Genomic DNA, 17,119 nt, shown 5'->3' on the forward strand with positions numbered 1-17,119 from the left:
AACATACTAGTAGTTTTTATTTTTATGGATTCCGTACTAAGATATATGATGTTTAAAATTTACTTATATAATTCAAACAAATGTTGAATTGCATGGAAAGTTCCATCAATAGCAATAACATGTTTATTGAATCATGGTAGAATTAGCTAAAAACGTCTTTCCTATTTACTTTATTTAACTCCAGATAATTTAATAACTAATAACTAATTAATTAATTTAATATCAACCAAAAACAATTTAAACCATTTTAAGATTTAACATTTGTTTCCGATGTTTGTCAAATCTATGAATTTAACTTACAGCAGCATGCTTGACAGTAAGGATCAAACGATTTGAAACAGTATCAAATTTACAATAGATTTTCAAAAAAAAATTTTTTTTTTTCAAAAATATTAAAAAATTCAAGAAGAAATTTTAAATTTTTCAAAAAATTTAATTTTTTTCTAATTTTCAAGAAAAAATAAATAACGGTGCACCAAGTTCCAGCAATTTGCCTCAAGGCACGATGCTATACCCACTAGATTAAATTAAAATTGACAATTAAAAATGATATAAGTCGATTATTTTTCGATTATTCGAAAACGAATCAACGCCTTCTGCCCAGCACCGCGGTATATGCGTCCTGCTACGACTGTGCGTATCTATCCATCTCCCTCGAACCTCGCACAAAACCTAGGTGTGCGAGTGAAAGGCGCATACGTACTAGTCACTATCTAGATGCCATAGGTACGTGTCGCTGGTCCTCGTTCCAACTTCGAGTCCGCCATTTTTAAATTCCTTTCATTGCTATATCTCTGTCGTCAACTGACATTGCGTCCGAGCAGAAATGTCAAAGTCGGTTCGGTATTACTAGAGTGCGGGTGTGAAAAGGTGTCGCACGAAATTCATTCAAATGAAAATACCTCAGTCAATGTGCGTCCGTCGTCGAACACAGTCGTCTCTGAGCAGCTTAATAAAAGTTTATTTTTATTACCCAACATCTAGTGGATTAATAAGTGATTCATAAACTCATTGTGTGTTAATGCAAAACATGTAATACAGTTCAGTGATAAGTGTTAAGAAATATTTTCGAAAATTTATTTGTTTTGAAATTTGTTTGTTCTCAACATTCCTGCAATCATAGATGGAATCGTCATTGGAAGTGTTATCTCGCGCCGCCACCATGATACAAAATAATAACAGTGAGTATGAGTTCTAGAGTTTGATGCTACAATGTTTATTTGGTATGTGTAATTTGTATTTATGGAATTCTCTTTTGTATCTGTGGAATTCGCGCACATTGCCTGTGAAATACAAAATACGTTCGAAAGATACACAATATTTCGCGCGCTGTGCGGACTATATGGAAGGACGGCAAACATGAGTTGTTATTGTGATATAAGGATGTCTACACGACTCGAAATAGATCGACATTCTTTTGGATTTGAACTAAAAAGGCGAAAATTTAATCTACACTCGAATACAAATTTTTTACTTTAAGTTTTGTTAGTTAGAAAATGGCAAACATAAGTTGTTATTGTGATATAAAAATGTCTAAACGACTCGAAATAGATCGACATAAGTTTCGATTTTAACTAAATAGGTGCAAATTTAATCTACACTTTTTTTACCTCTGACAAAATTTTGTTAAGAGTCAATTAATTATGATGTTATTTTGATATACGAATGTCTGATAGACTCGAAATAGATCGACATTCGTTTCGATTTAAACTAAATAGGGGAAAATTTAATCTACACTCGAATAAACATTTTTTACCCAATATTTTGTTAGTAGTGAATTAATTACGAAATGGCAAATATGAGTTGTTATTTATATGAATGTCTAATAGATTCGAAATAGATCGATATTCGTTTCGATTTAAACTAAATAGGCAAAAGTTTAATCTACACTCGAAAAAACATTTTTTACCTTTGACAAAATTTTGTTAATGGGAGAGACTGGGTACTCTTTTTTTGATCTGCCATAATATTGTTAATTCAACAGTTATCTGGGAGAAAAGTAAATTAAATGGTAATTTGAAGATTTTTCTAAAAAGGCAAAAATTTAATCTACACTCGAATAAACATTTTTACCTTTGACAAAATTTTGTTAATAGTCAATTAATTAGGAAACATAAGTTACTATTGTCTAAACAACTCAAATTAAATCGACATTCGTTTCGATTTAAACTAAATAGGCGAAAATTTAATCTACACTCGAATAAACTTTTTTCTTACCTCTGACAAAATTTTGTTAATAATCAATTAAGTACGAAATGACAAACATAAGTTGTTATTGTGATATAAGAAGTCGAAATATAGATCGACATTGGTTTCGATTTAAACTAAATAGATCTAAATTTAATCTACACTCGAATAAACATTTTTTATACCTCTGACAAAATGTTGTTAATATATAATAATAATAGTCAATTAATTAACATGTTATTTTGATATAAAAATGTCTGATCGACTCGAAATAGATCGACATTCGTTTCGATTTAAACTTAAAAGGCGAAAATTTAATCTACACTCGAATTAACATTTCTTACCTTCGACAACATTTTGTTAATGGCAGAGACTTGGTACTCATTTTTTGATTAGCTATAATTTTGTTAATTTGCCAATTATCTGGGAGAACAATAAATTATATGGTAATTTGAAGATTTCTCTAAAAAGGCGAAAATTTAATCTATACTCGAATAAACATTTTTTTTTACCTCTGACAAAATTTTGTTAATAGTCAATTAGTTATGAAATGACAAACATAAGTTATTTTTTAATAAGAATGTCTAAACGACTCGAAATAGATCGACATTCGATTTAAACTAAAGAGACGAAAATTTAATCTACACTCGAATAAACATTTATAACCTTATATATTGTTAATAGTCAATTAAGTACGAAATGGCTAATATGAATTGTTATTATAAGAATGTCTAATAGATTCGAAATAGATCGACATTAATGTCGATTTAAACTAAATAGGCGAAAATTTAATCTACACTCTTGTAAACATATTTTTACTTTTAACAAAATTTTGTTAATAATCAATTAATTAGGAAATGGCAAAGTTATTATTGTGATATAAAAATGTCTAAACAACTCGAAATAGATCGACATTCGTTTCGATTTAAACTAAATAAGCAAAAATTTAATCTACACTCGAATAAACATTTTTTTACCTCTGACAAAATTTTGTTAATAGTCTTATAATTATGATGTTATTGTCATATAAAAATGTCTGATCGACTCGAAATAGATCGACATTCGTTTCGATTTAAACTGACAAGACGAAAATTTAATCTACACTCTAATAAACATTTTTTTTACCTTTGACAAAATTTTGTTAATAGTCAATTAAGTATGAAATGGCAAATATGAGTTGTTATTTATAAGAATGTCTAATAAATCCGAAATATATTGTCATTCGTTTCGATTTGTACTAAAATGGCATAAATTTTATCTACACTCAAATAAACATTTTTTTACCTCTGACAAAATTTTGTTAATAGTCAATTAATTATGATGTTATTGTGATATAAAAATATCTGATCGACTCGAAATAGATCAAGATTCATTTCGATTTGAACTAAAAAGGCAAAAATTTAATCTACACTCGAATAAACATTTTTTTTACCTCTGACGAAATTTTGTTAATAGTCAACTAATTATGATGTTATTGTGATATAAAAATGTCTGATCGACTCGAAATAGATCGGCATTCGTTTTGATTCAAACTAAATAGGCAAAAATTTAATCTACACTCGAATAAACATTTTTTTTACTTTTACCATAATTTGTTAATGGGAGATACTGCGTACTCTTTTTTGATCAGCCATAATTTTAATAATTTACCAATTATCTGGGAGAAAAGTAAATTAGATGGTAGTTTGAAGATTTGTCTAAAAAGACGAAAATTTAATCTACACTCGAATAAAAATTTTTTACCTCTGACAAATTTTTATTAATAGTCAATTAATTATGATGTTATTGTGATATAAGAATGTCTGATCGACTCGAAATAGATCGACATTTGTTTCGATTCAAACTAAATAGGCGAAAATTTAATCTACACTCGAATAAACATTTTTTACCTTTGACAAAATTTTCATAGTCATTTAATTACGTAATGGCGAACATGAGTTGTTATTGTGATATAAAAATGTCTAAACAACTCGAAATAGATCGACATTTGTTTCAATTTAAACTGTAAAGACCAAAATTTAATCTACACTCGAATAAACATTTTTTTTGCCTCTCGCAAAATTTTATTAATAGTCAATTAATTACAATGTTATTGTGATATAAGAATGTCTAATCGACTCGGAATAGATCGACATTCGTTTCGATTTAAACTAAATAGGCGAAAATTTAATCTACACTCGAATAAACATTTTTTTACCTTTGACAAAATTTTGTTAATAGTCAATTAATTATGATGTTATTGCGATATAAAGATGTCTAAACGACTCGAAACAGATGGACATTCGTTTCCATTTATACTAAAAAGACGAAAATTTAATCTACACTCGAATAAACATTTTTTACCTTAAATTTTTTTAATAGTCAATTAAGTACGAAATGGTAAACATAAGTTGTTATTGTGATATAAAAATGTCTAATCGACTCGAAATAGATCTACATTTGTTTCGATTTAAACTTAAAAGGCGAAAATTTAATCTACATTTGAATGGTAAAAAAAATGTTTATTTGAATAAACATTTTTTTTACCTCTGACAAAATTTTGTAAATGGGAGACTTGGTAATCTTTTTTTGATCAGCTAGAATTTTGCTAATTTACCAATTATTTGGGAGAAAAGTAAATTAGATGGTAATTTGAAGATTTGTCTAAAAAGGCGAAAATTTAATCTGCACTCGAATACACATTTTTTACCCTTGGCAAAACTTTGTTAATAGTCAATTAAGTAAGGAATGATGGCAAGCATGAGTTGTTATTGTGACATAATAATGTCTAAATGACTCGATCATTCTCATCAATTCTTACACTCACTCTTACCAAATCTTATCTTCATTACCTTCTGACTTTATGACTATTTTCAATTTTTATTTTCTTTTTATGTTCTCAATACATTAATCTATAACTTGTAAAAAATAATGTCTTTCAAAAATCTCATAATTTATATATACCCCTCGACCAGAATAACCCCTTAAGTAAGTGTTTTGGCTAAAATTCGATTTTTAACCACTTATTCACTTGGACGACAGATATGTGTTCGAGTTAATAGATTTTTAATATATTACAAAGTTTCAATATGAGATATAGAGATCATCAATATTCATTATTTACATAGTTATTAGTTTTTACAAATATCAATTCATCTTTGAAAAGAAATTTATTAAAATTTGATTTATTTATTTTAACAGCTAATATCAATAATAATCATATATAAGTCTATACTAAATTACATATAATTCGAAGAACAAATATTTACTCGATATACTTATTTAAAATACCCCTTTGCATATTTTTACGTTCTAAAGGTTTTTGAACATTTTGGCGAATCTTATTATTAGAAGAAATTGATGTGTGCGGACACAATTTTTCGTCCACAATTTCGGGTGCACGGATCAACCGATTTGAATGATTCAAAAAATATTCGATTTCTATTGAAGTCAAGACGTTATCAAAAAATAATAAAATTGAAATAATTTTTATGTAAGTCTATTATTAATATATTATTTTTGCCATCCCTATGCGATGACTGTTCTTAAATCGTCGAGCACGTTGCGCCGTAGCATGTGTTCGTCCATCTCTCTCCTATCTTGTGTCTAATCTCTTTTACGCTACAATATCACAATGGTTGTTCCACGAGAGATCGGGCCATTATAATATGCTAGATTTCCTACACTCTTTAATATAATATAATATAATAAAAACGATCGACAACCTAGGGCACGCGTGCCGGGTAACAAAAATCCTTAGTCGCACCTGTAAAAATCATTACACATCTTAGATCAATTTACTTATCTTTAGTTGTACCGAAGACATCCTATTGACTAACATATCGCTATGATATTAACAGAAAAAATTTCACGTGGGCCATGGTAACTTTATCAGATAATTTAGATAAAAATGTATCAAGAATACTCTGAATCAAAGATTTTTTTTGCCAAATTTCCTGGAAAAACACTATTTTTAGAAAAAAATTGTAAATTATAACAGTCTTTTAATAATCTCATTACATAAGATTATTAGATCAATCAAAGTGCTATTCGGGTGATTTTGATGGTCTATCAAAAGGTGATAACTGATGTACTATTTACACCAAAATATATTACAAATTGCAAATTGCACGATCTTATGCAATTTACAATAGATTTTTAGATTCCTGTATGAATTTAAACATTCTATGTTTTTTGTCATATATGAATTTAAACATTCTACGTTTTTTGTCCTATATGGATTAAAACATTTTATGCTTTTTCAGTATTTTCATTAGTTTGGGTTAGAAGTACGTCAACGCATCAGAAATTTTCTACATAACCAATATATACAAAACTTCATTTTTTATATAATATATATATATATATATATATATATATATATATATATATATATATCATTAAAAGATTCGCTGAGGGGTTGTTTTTGCATAACGACAGAGTCATAAACAAACGATTCGACAATACGGCTCTGAACGAAACAAACACGTGGTTCCTCAATAGCGTGTCAAAATTTCTTAAACAATGACAAGATCCCATCGCTTTTGAAATATACCGTAAAATTTGAGCAAATGCTAAAAACTGCTTCAAGAAAAAATGTGACATTTCTATCTTAATCTCCGAACAGTAAATAGTTTCGACAACTTGTTAAGTTATCATGTTCAAATGTGTGTTTTATCATCTGGATTAATACCATGGATTAATAATGTTTTCATATGTTATATTAGGATACAAAATTATAAGTGTTTATATTATTATTATTATTATTATTGTTTTTTCTATGAAATTTCTTACATATTATTTATTTAGTTTTATTGTTAATAGTTCAAATAATTGCCACTGAATGAAGGCTAAGATGCTAGCCGAAACGTATAAATTTTAAATAAATTTTTAAAAACTCTCATACTATTTTTATTGATTATTTTATTTTTTAATAATAAAGATATGTGCCTTTACCTTTGCCATCTATTATATGCTCTATTTTCCATGATCTTAATAATAACACGGTTAGCTTCTTTATATTTTATTTTAAGGAATTATATTAAAATTCTGATGGTGGAAAAACATCTCAATTCCCATTCGATAAAACAATTAATAACAAGGTTGTAAAGCTCATAATATAAACTTTCAATTTATGAAACTAAGATCCAAACTTAGTTCTCATCAAGAATCAATGAGGATTTTCTTGTCAACCTTTTATAGCACTTTTTTATAAGTAAGGAATTTGCTTGTTTTGGATCGCTGTTTAGTTTGGCTTTGTGTTCATATACAGTTTTTGTTTGTTTACAAAACTTTATTTAAATTTTTATCATTCCAAATTCCATCTTGAAAGTTTTGAGAAAATAACCACTACTGATCGTGAGAAGAGGATGTTTTTCATATTCACAATTTTTTGCGTTAACTTTTACTGATATTTTTTTCTGAGTTTGGTTTGAACTATATAAATATATAGTAACCTTTACAAATTACCTATTTCAAGTGTCACTAACCTTCTCAGTTCCAAAAAGGAAACATACGTCAAAAAGGAAATTTAAATTCTATATATCTTTAATACTTCGAAATATTTGTAAATCTACACATTTTTTAATGATAAACATTCACATAAGAACATCGGTATGCTAATTTTATTTATACTCACTTGGGAAATATTCAATATGCAAATTTTTGTTTACTCTGATTTCAGTATCTTCGATATTTTGAATTACAGATGCGACGATATTGATCATGCTGATGTGAATTCTTAGATATAAGAGTATTCCTCGAAGTAGGAATATATTTACATCATACATTGTAGGGATTTCGGAAATTTAAATTGAGTTTCAAGAAACAGATAAGAATTCAAATCATCTATGATGCATTGGAAAAAAACGATTTTTTTTCTATATAATTCTGTCGGGCCTGTAACGGTTAAGGACGTAGGTTAGCACAAACTAGTCCAGGGATTGACCCCAACCTCGCCCGTTTGATATCAAGCAGTATGTTATCAAATTTTTACTTGGGGCTATTGATCTCAAATATGATCTCAAGATAAAATTGTCTTTCGTGGGCATTGCTGCAACACAAATACGAACACTATTAGTTATACTTATTACACAAGAGTGGTTGACCGGTGGGTGGCATTTTTAAGAAAACTACTAGGATAATCTCATGACACACGTAGTTCTGATCGTTCATACTGAAGTTAGTTTTATAGTTTTTCAAAAAATTTATTTTATTTAATATAAAAAGTATATTGTATGTTATTTATATGAATCTTCATTCGATTTGAAGATTAACAATTCATTGATATTAATACATTAAACGTAACTATTTTTTCAGATCTGATTGTTGATATTAAATATGTTAAAAAAATATCACAAAAATCACAAGCAATTTATTTAAGGACAAAAGAATATTAAAAAAAATAAAACCGTCTTAAAGAATATCATATAAATCAATATTGCAATTTTTTGTTACAAAATCCATCGAATTTATCTTTTTTTTATTGTTTACTGAACATGTTGGAAAGAATGATTTTGAAATTTTCCAAAAATCTTAATGCTGGGTCTCTTGATTTGCCAAAAAATCTTAATGGTAGAAGGTTAGGATTCTTTATTTTCTAAAAAATATTAATGCTGGGTCTCTTGATTTTCCGAAAAATCTAATGCTAAAAGGTCAGAATTGATTTTCCAATAAATCTTAATGCTGGGTCTCTTGATTTTCCAAAAAATCTTGATACTAGAAGGTTAGGATTCTTGATTTTCCAAAAAATCTTAATCCAAGAAGATTTGTATTCTTGTTTTTCCAAAAAAATTTAATACTAGAGGGTTAAGATTCTTGAATTTGCAAAAAATCTCAATGCTTGGTTTCTTGATTTTCCAAAAAATCTTAATACTAGAAGGTTAATGTTCTTCATTTTCCAAAAAGTCTTAATACTAGAAGGTTGGGATTCTTGAATTTTCAAATAATCTTAATACTAGAAAGTTAAAATTCTTGATTTCACAAAAAATCTTAATACTAGAAGGTTGAAATTCTTGATTTTCCAAAAAATCTTAATGCTGGGTTTCTTAATTTTTCCAAAAAATCTTAGTACTAAAAGGTTAGGATTCTTGATTTTCCAAAAAATTTAATACTAGAGGGTTACGATTCTCGATTTTCCAAAAAAAATCTTAATGCTTAATGCTTAATCTTAGAGTTTTATTTTGAACTTTTTGTAATATATCATGTTATTTCTGTTCATTGATTAATTTTTAATTGATGAAGCAAATATCATTGTTGATTTTATTAAAGACAGATACACTCTTCTCTTGATTTGTTTAGCGTACTTTCGATTTTTAACTCTTCTCGTACACTTGGGGTCTATTGGACCCCAACGCCACCTCTAGAGTACCCAATGTTGTCCTATTTTTTTTCCGAAAAAGACTATGTCTGATTTTTATTTTCGCGGAATAAAATCTTAGTAATTAAAATTCACGAACTTTTTTTTTTTTAAAAAAAAAAGAAAAAAAATCACAAGATTGCTTGTTTCCAAGCATTTTCAGGCCTTTACTATTATTAAATTTTAAGAAATTTACTATTATTGATGATACTTGACAAATTGATAACAAATGTATGTTCACGCGTTTTTTTTTAACTTCGCGTAGGGTAAGTTTAGTAATCGCAAAAAAATCGAAAACGGAAATTTTTATATATCGTTACGTTTTAAAGGTTTCTGAACATTTTGGCATACCTTAGAAAAAATGGATGTGTGTGTGTGGAAACCAATTTTTGTCTAAAAAAATCTAATTTTTTAAAAAAGTCAATTATTTTTTTCAAGAATTTTAAAAATCTCGAAAATCGTTTTTTTCAGAGTTCTAATAGAAAATTTTTGGTACGGAAAGTTCCAGCAATTTGCCTTAAGGCACGATGCCATGCACTATTAGTTTTTTTTTTTTTTTTATCCAACCAATAGTCTGCCCATGGCGAGCGTTTAAACACCGTCGGGGTCAGTTAGACCCCGTGTGTACTGGGCCTTGGTACTGGGCTAAGGGGGTGTACGAGAATTTTTATACACATATTAATTTATTTGTTTGTTCAATTTTGAATTGAATATGTTCATTATTTATGCAGAAATAGTTTTTTGTTAAGTATAATCACTAATTTTTTATGAAAGCTGCATACATATTTTTCTATCATGCGCGCAATGTATCAATTCGATTTTGTGAGGAAATAATCAAAAAGATATAAGATAACAAAAACTTTCTGTTTGCATGTTATTAAAATATTTTGACATCTTCCACGGAAATTTCTCACACAACGCAGTAATTAATATCTATCGGAGGATGTAAGAAGACAAAACATTTGTCGAATTATTTCTGAAACTTAATTCTTCTTCGACTTTTATAATGAAAGTTTTTAGAAGTGCGCGATAAGGAAGCGATGCGATCATGGGACATATGATTTATCAGGCGATAATTTAATGCGGTTTCGCTACGGACATGAAACATGAGACGTGATTCACGTTTCACAAACACAGAACACTGACATATTTTCCCATTAAACCGTATAGGCCTATAAAATGTTCTCGTAATGAATGTACACGTACAGGAATCACGCCGAAAATTCAACCAGTTGCTTAAATAGTGGGAGAGCTGGGGGATAATTTTAACCCAGACTAGATTAACTTTTTTTCTGTTATTTGACATACTTTATCAATTTATTTTTGTCGGCAGTTGTTGTTACTTTTACTTTAAATATAACAATATTTTTATTTTGCTATTATTATTACTTTTATACTTCTCTTAATATGCTTCAAATTTTATAAATATTTTGCTTATTACAATAATGAACTGTCTGTAATTTGAATTACTAAATTAGTGATGCATGGCATCGTGTTTTAAGGGAAATTGCTGGAACTTCCCGTACAATCTTGAATCTACATTACTCGTAAAAAATCTGCATTCATGAAAATTTTAAAATTTCTTCAAAATTTTATATCAAGTCACTTGAACTATGATTTCGAAAACGTCGAGAGCATTTGTTCGAACTATATAAGTGGTCTTTAACATTATAAATCTTGGTACGGAACCCATAGAAATGATAACAAATATTGTACTTATTATTAAAATCTCCATAAAATATCTGATAATTTGATGTGCATATGTTTGATGTTCATTTTTGACCCCAAAATATAATTTTTTTCTAAATCTCCAAAACCGCTGGCCTTACCTTTACACAAATTTATCCAATTTGATGTGCACATGTCTGATTATTTTTTGACCGCTAAATAGAATTTTTGGACCTACCTTTACACAAATTGAACCAAATTGATGCGCATATATCTGAAGATCATTTTTTAACCCAAAATATCTTTTTTTTTCTAGATCTCTAAAACCGCTGCATCTGTCTTTACACAAATTTAATCAATTCGATGCGCATATGCCTGATGATCATTTTTAGATTAGATCTACAAAACTGCTGGACCCTACCTTTACACAAATTTAACCAAATTGATGTGCATATGTCTGATGATCATTTTTGACCCAAAAATAGCATTTTTTCCCAAATCTTCAAAACTGCTGGACCTACATTTACACAAATTCAACCAATTTGATGTGCATATGTCTGATGATCATTTTTGATCGCCAAATAGTATTTTTTTCTAGATCTCCAAAACTGCTGGACTGCCTTTGCACAAATTTAACCAATTATTCATTTAGTCGATACAAGTGAAATATTTTTTGAATCATTCAAATCGGTTGATTCGTGCTCTCGAAATCGTCGATGAAAATTTGTATCCGCACATACACACGCACATTCAATTTTTTTAAGGTGTGCCAAATTGTTTAGAGTTCTTCGAAACAATTTTCAAAGCTGAACTGTTAAAATAAAATTAATATAGAACATATATTATTACATATTGTTTTTTCTTGAGATGCTGACGGACCAGATAGATTTAAGATGACGTTTACACACTTTTTATTTTGATTTTAATGTAAATAGTTTTGAATTGATTATTTGATTGAATTTTTATTATTTAGTGTTTTTCACTTAGTATATGCATTTAGTTAGACTAAATTCTATTAATTCAGGTAATTTCGCAGAAGATTTTGTTTTATTTATTCAATTTGAACAGCAATCAGATCGATGTGCCTGTAAGCTGTTATTTTGAAGTACATACTAACTTATTGTTAGATATTTTGTTCTCAAGAGGGCAACCCAATGGTTAGCCCGTTGGTCAACCATTCTTATGTTTGTGTTAATTATATATATTAGACATGTATGTCTGTCTAATAGTTTTTCGTATATATTATTTATATGCAGATATGCCCACGAAAGGCAATTTTCACATGAGTTTATATTTCAGATACGCAGAAGAAATTGCATGTTTTAAAACCTATAATTGGCGTTGACACATATAAAAACATGTTTATTTTCCAAAAGTATGACACATTTTATAAACATATATTATTGCCGGGAGTAAATGATTTTATGATTAATCTCTGTTTTGAATCTGGTTGATTGCTTTGCGATAAATCGCGCGAATTTGGAAAATTATACAAGTTGTTTGCTACTGAAAATCTACGCCGAATAAATCGAAAATATAACGTAGAACAATAATAACCTAAATTAGAACGCTTTAGAATAGTTTTCCAAACATATAACGCATTTCTTTAACTACTTCAAACTTATAATAAATCTTATATAGATTTACCTTTCGGTAAATCGCGCAAATAAAATTTTCTAAACATATGACACATTTCATAAATCTGTTATTGTCGATAGAAAAGGCTTATAAATAATCACTGTTTTGAAATTTATTGATTACTTATGTGCGATTTGGCACCACTAAGATTTTTTTTAAAAAATTGGACCAATTTTTTATGATATATTAAAAATATATATAACACTAAATTTTCACCTTTTTACCACAGGCCCATGTTTCTTAAAAATCATTGTTGTAATTACATAATTTTTTTTATCACACTTTCAGTCAGTGAATGTTTTTTACTGAATATCGATTAAGATTTTTGGAGCTTTTGAAAAAGCTTAAATTCTACTTTAACGACTATTTCATTTTATCAAGGGTTGTCAATATTTTTTTGAATATTTCGGATAAATTTTCTTTATTTTACATAACACAGCAAACATTCACTTTGTGAATGAAAAATGGGTTAAATTTGTGTAAAGGTTTTGGAGATATAGAAAAAAAATATCACCAGACACATCCAATTATCAGATAATTTATTGGGCTTTTAATAATAAGTACAATATTTGTCACCATTTCTATGGGTTTCGTGCCAAGATTTGTCGGGTACAGCTAGTGTAATATTTAAATAAAATTACTAATTATTAAAAGTATACCAGCTCTCCAACTATTCCGCTATTAGACACGGCTGTATTAAAATTCTCTTTTTGCGCGGGTGTACGGTTTCATCTGTTGCGTCCGCGTGCGTATCATGTCGAACACCTACATGATATTTTAAAAGAAACATCGGATTTCAATAACATTCATTAAGGTCGCTATTAAAAAAATACTATATGCCATATCACAGAAAACAACAATCTTAATACTTAATACATACACATGCTCAACGTATTTACAATTAAATTTACGTACATACTCAGAATATTTATAATTAAATCTACATACATACTAAACTTATTTACACCATACACTTTACTGGGAATTTCTTTCTTATTAGATTTTATTAGTGTATTTATTTGAAGATTATGTGTATGTATATTGATTGTGTGTAAGTATTGGACCGAGTCTGCCGTAATATTCACCAATATTATGGCAAGGTTATCTTACGTTCTAGTTTCCATACAAAATGCTACTGAATACTATCAAAATGCCATTTATTTCCTGTACAATCTGGCATTTTACACATAAAATTGCAACTTCACTCGTATGTTATCAAGCCATATCTCAAAGATTTAGATAACATATAATAGTATTTTAACATTTATGTGTTTTCTAGGTTAAGTTTTCCATCTAAAACGCCTGACTGCAACAGCAACCACATAGGATTTTGTCAGTCTTTAGTACCACTTTATATGAAAACTGCTATATATATTTTACGGCAGAATCGGCTCCTCAGTTACAATTAATGGGATATTGTAAAAATAAGATAATTTTAAGAAATTATTGAAGAAATAACTCACTAAAATCCAATGCTATCCAGAACTTTAACTCGGTGCGTGGATTATGTTTTATTTTCCAAACCTATTTATTATACATATATATTTGTTATTACAAAAACGTGATTTAAAATAGTTATATTGTGGTATAAGTTTAAACCTCAATAATTTTTTATTTTGGGTAATAAAGTCTTCCTTGAATCAATATATTCCTAACCTACATATCTCAATAATGGATGTATCAGCCTGAGTAAACTTTAACCCTTTCCACTCGGATGCCGCCCTTCCGACGGTAAAATGCATACTAATTCCGGAATCAGCGAGTGGAAAGGGTTAAAGCTTAAAGTTCAAATATTCAAAAGCTCAGGATATGAAACCTATATGAAAAAGCTTAGTTACGAATTTACGAAAAATTATAAAATTAATATTTTTATATAGACACGTTTCTTAATAAATATTGATATTTATTTCAAATATTAATTAAAAACATATTGATAAGAAATAGCAATCTTGAAATTAATTTGCTGATGGGTTGGTTTTCATATCTCTTTATGGTATTTTGAAATACAAGATGTTGGAAATAAATAAATATATAAATCATGTATAAGCTAAATTTTAATGAGGCACGAATGAAAGTATTTTTTAGAAAGATTGAAAATAATTATTGAATCTGCAGCTGTCTTTATCATAAATAGACAACCAAAATTAATTGCTCTTGGGATTAATTTCATTATCTTTGAATTTTTAAGTGAGATTTAATAATTAAAATTAACAATGAATTGAAGACTTAATCCATTATCTACATATTTAATAATGTGGTCTTTCCACTTGGTTTATAAAAATTTATTGAATGAAAATGAGACACCAAAATTGAAAAATATGAGCCAAAATTTGATCTTTCGTGCACCCATTTGCATAATTGAATTCATTTGATTGAAACTCGATAAGAACTAGCATATTTTAGTTTTGCAACGATCGGCACAGCCGTTTTCTATAATTAACTTATAAGTTATAAGTACATAGTATTCACATTTTTGTCAAAAATAGCTAAGTGATTTTGGAAAATCAAAAACTTTTCAAATAATATCAGTTGGGATTCGTGCTGGTTATTTAGTTTGGTAAAGATTGATCGAGACAATTTAATGAAACCATTAGTTAAATTTTATTACCAATGTAATGAATCTATGCATAGTGATAAAATTCAGTCTTAGATAACATCATAAAATATTACAGGAATACGAAAAGTTGTTTAATTATAAAAATTCATGTTGGGAATTATGAGCCAAATTTGTTCAAAATTGAATAAATTTGCAATAGTTTCTAACTTTATAAAAGTCCGGTTGGTGCATAAAACTTTATACAGCAACCTGGTAGCAATACCTTTAAGGAGTCGTCCATCAATTGGACGAGTGATCAGTTTTTAGTGGTTTTTGGACTCCTTCTTTTCTTTTGGTGATATTTCCCCCCTTCTCCACCCACATCAGGTGCATTTTTAGTACCTAGAAATGTCGTAAAACTTTTGAAATTTTTTCGAAAAATTTTGAATTTTTTTTAAATTGGGATGAAAAATAAATATGCGTGATATCAACTAGCGAGTGACCTGTTCAAGCCTTTACTTAAAAAAAAAATTAATAAAAATTTATTCATATAATAACAAAAGGTGCTATCACAGATTAGCTATCCTTCACATGCCTTAAATTGTCTGTAATAGCAGCTGAATGTACTTCTTGTATAGTTTAACACATAAACGAAAAAAACATCTGACTAGATACCCCCCCCCTCCCCATTGTGAGAATTCAAAATTTTTGTCAAACCCCTGTTTCTTTCTCTTTTAAGCCTCGCGTGGTTAATGGATGGGTCGAAAGTGTGTGCAACTTGCCTTTAAAGGTGAAATGCCACATGCACCTAGTTATCTTTATCTTTTATCTATTACTATATTACATTCTATCTATTACCTTTATTCATTACACAAATAACGCAAGAATTGCCCTTAATTCCCAAATAAAACATTTCTTTCGAATATGAATTACATATCTCGGTTCCAGTTGGCATTTGTGTGTGTTAGTCCAGTCATTTGGTGCAAAAAAAGGCTGTTGCCGGTACAGTACTCCGGGAATTCTGAAAATTGGTAATCCTATGGATTTCGATGTGCTCTTTACGAAAATCAACTTTGCTACCTCAAATTTGAACGGCAAGTTGCCGCCATATTGAAAAAATGGCGTAAAAAAACAGCTTTTTTAAAATATCTCCTTTCTGGCTGACTCTGCGATAAAAGTATCTATGTACGAATTAAACTAGAGAAAATTTCCTACAATTCTTTAGAAAACCGTTTTTTTGTAAAATTGATAGTTTGAGAGTACGGCCGCCTCAAAGTCTTTGCTCTCGCCGTAGTATCAAATCTATCCATATATGACAGCACTTCGAACTTGACCACATTCTCTCTAATATTTAATATTTTCAATGTTAAATTAAGCGAATAAGATCTAGAAATAAAATAATTCAAATATTTTTCGTTTTTTTGCTAATTTTTTAACACTTCAATGGCAAAGTAGCTATAAGTATACTTATAGCTTGAGTAGTACCTTATAGCGTCAAGTAGCTTGAAGCGTTAAAAAATCAGCAAAAAAACAGAAAAATATTTGAATTATTCTATTTCTAGATCTTATTCGCTTAATTTAACATTGAAAATATTAATTATTAGAGAGAATGTGGTCAAGTTCGAAGTGCTGTCATATATGGACAGATTTGATACTACGGCGAGAGCAGCAAAGACTTTGAGGCGGCCGTACTCTCAAACTATCAATTTTACAAAAAAACGGTTTTCTAAAGAATTGTAGGAAATTTTCTCAGT

General features: G+C 28.6%; 1 protein-coding gene across 1 annotated transcript in view; it reads left to right on the forward strand.

Annotated features, from left to right (window-relative positions):
• Positions 1 to 893: 893 nt before the first annotated feature.
• The window catches only part of LOC113376780, a 61,613-nt gene continuing 45,387 nt past the window's right edge, over positions 894 to 17,119 (forward strand). The window contains exon 1 of the mRNA XM_026616834.1: positions 894 to 1,181. Within this exon, the coding sequence (XP_026472619.1) occupies positions 1,124 to 1,181 (58 nt within the window). The 5' untranslated portion in view covers positions 894 to 1,123. The remainder of the gene's footprint in view (positions 1,182 to 17,119) is intronic.

This window comes from Ctenocephalides felis, unplaced genomic scaffold (genome assembly GCF_003426905.1).
Source record: "Ctenocephalides felis isolate EL2017-DRISC unplaced genomic scaffold, ASM342690v1 CF-g0.4_SCAFFOLD_01886, whole genome shotgun sequence".
Classification (NCBI taxonomy): Eukaryota; Metazoa; Arthropoda; class Insecta; order Siphonaptera; family Pulicidae; genus Ctenocephalides; species Ctenocephalides felis.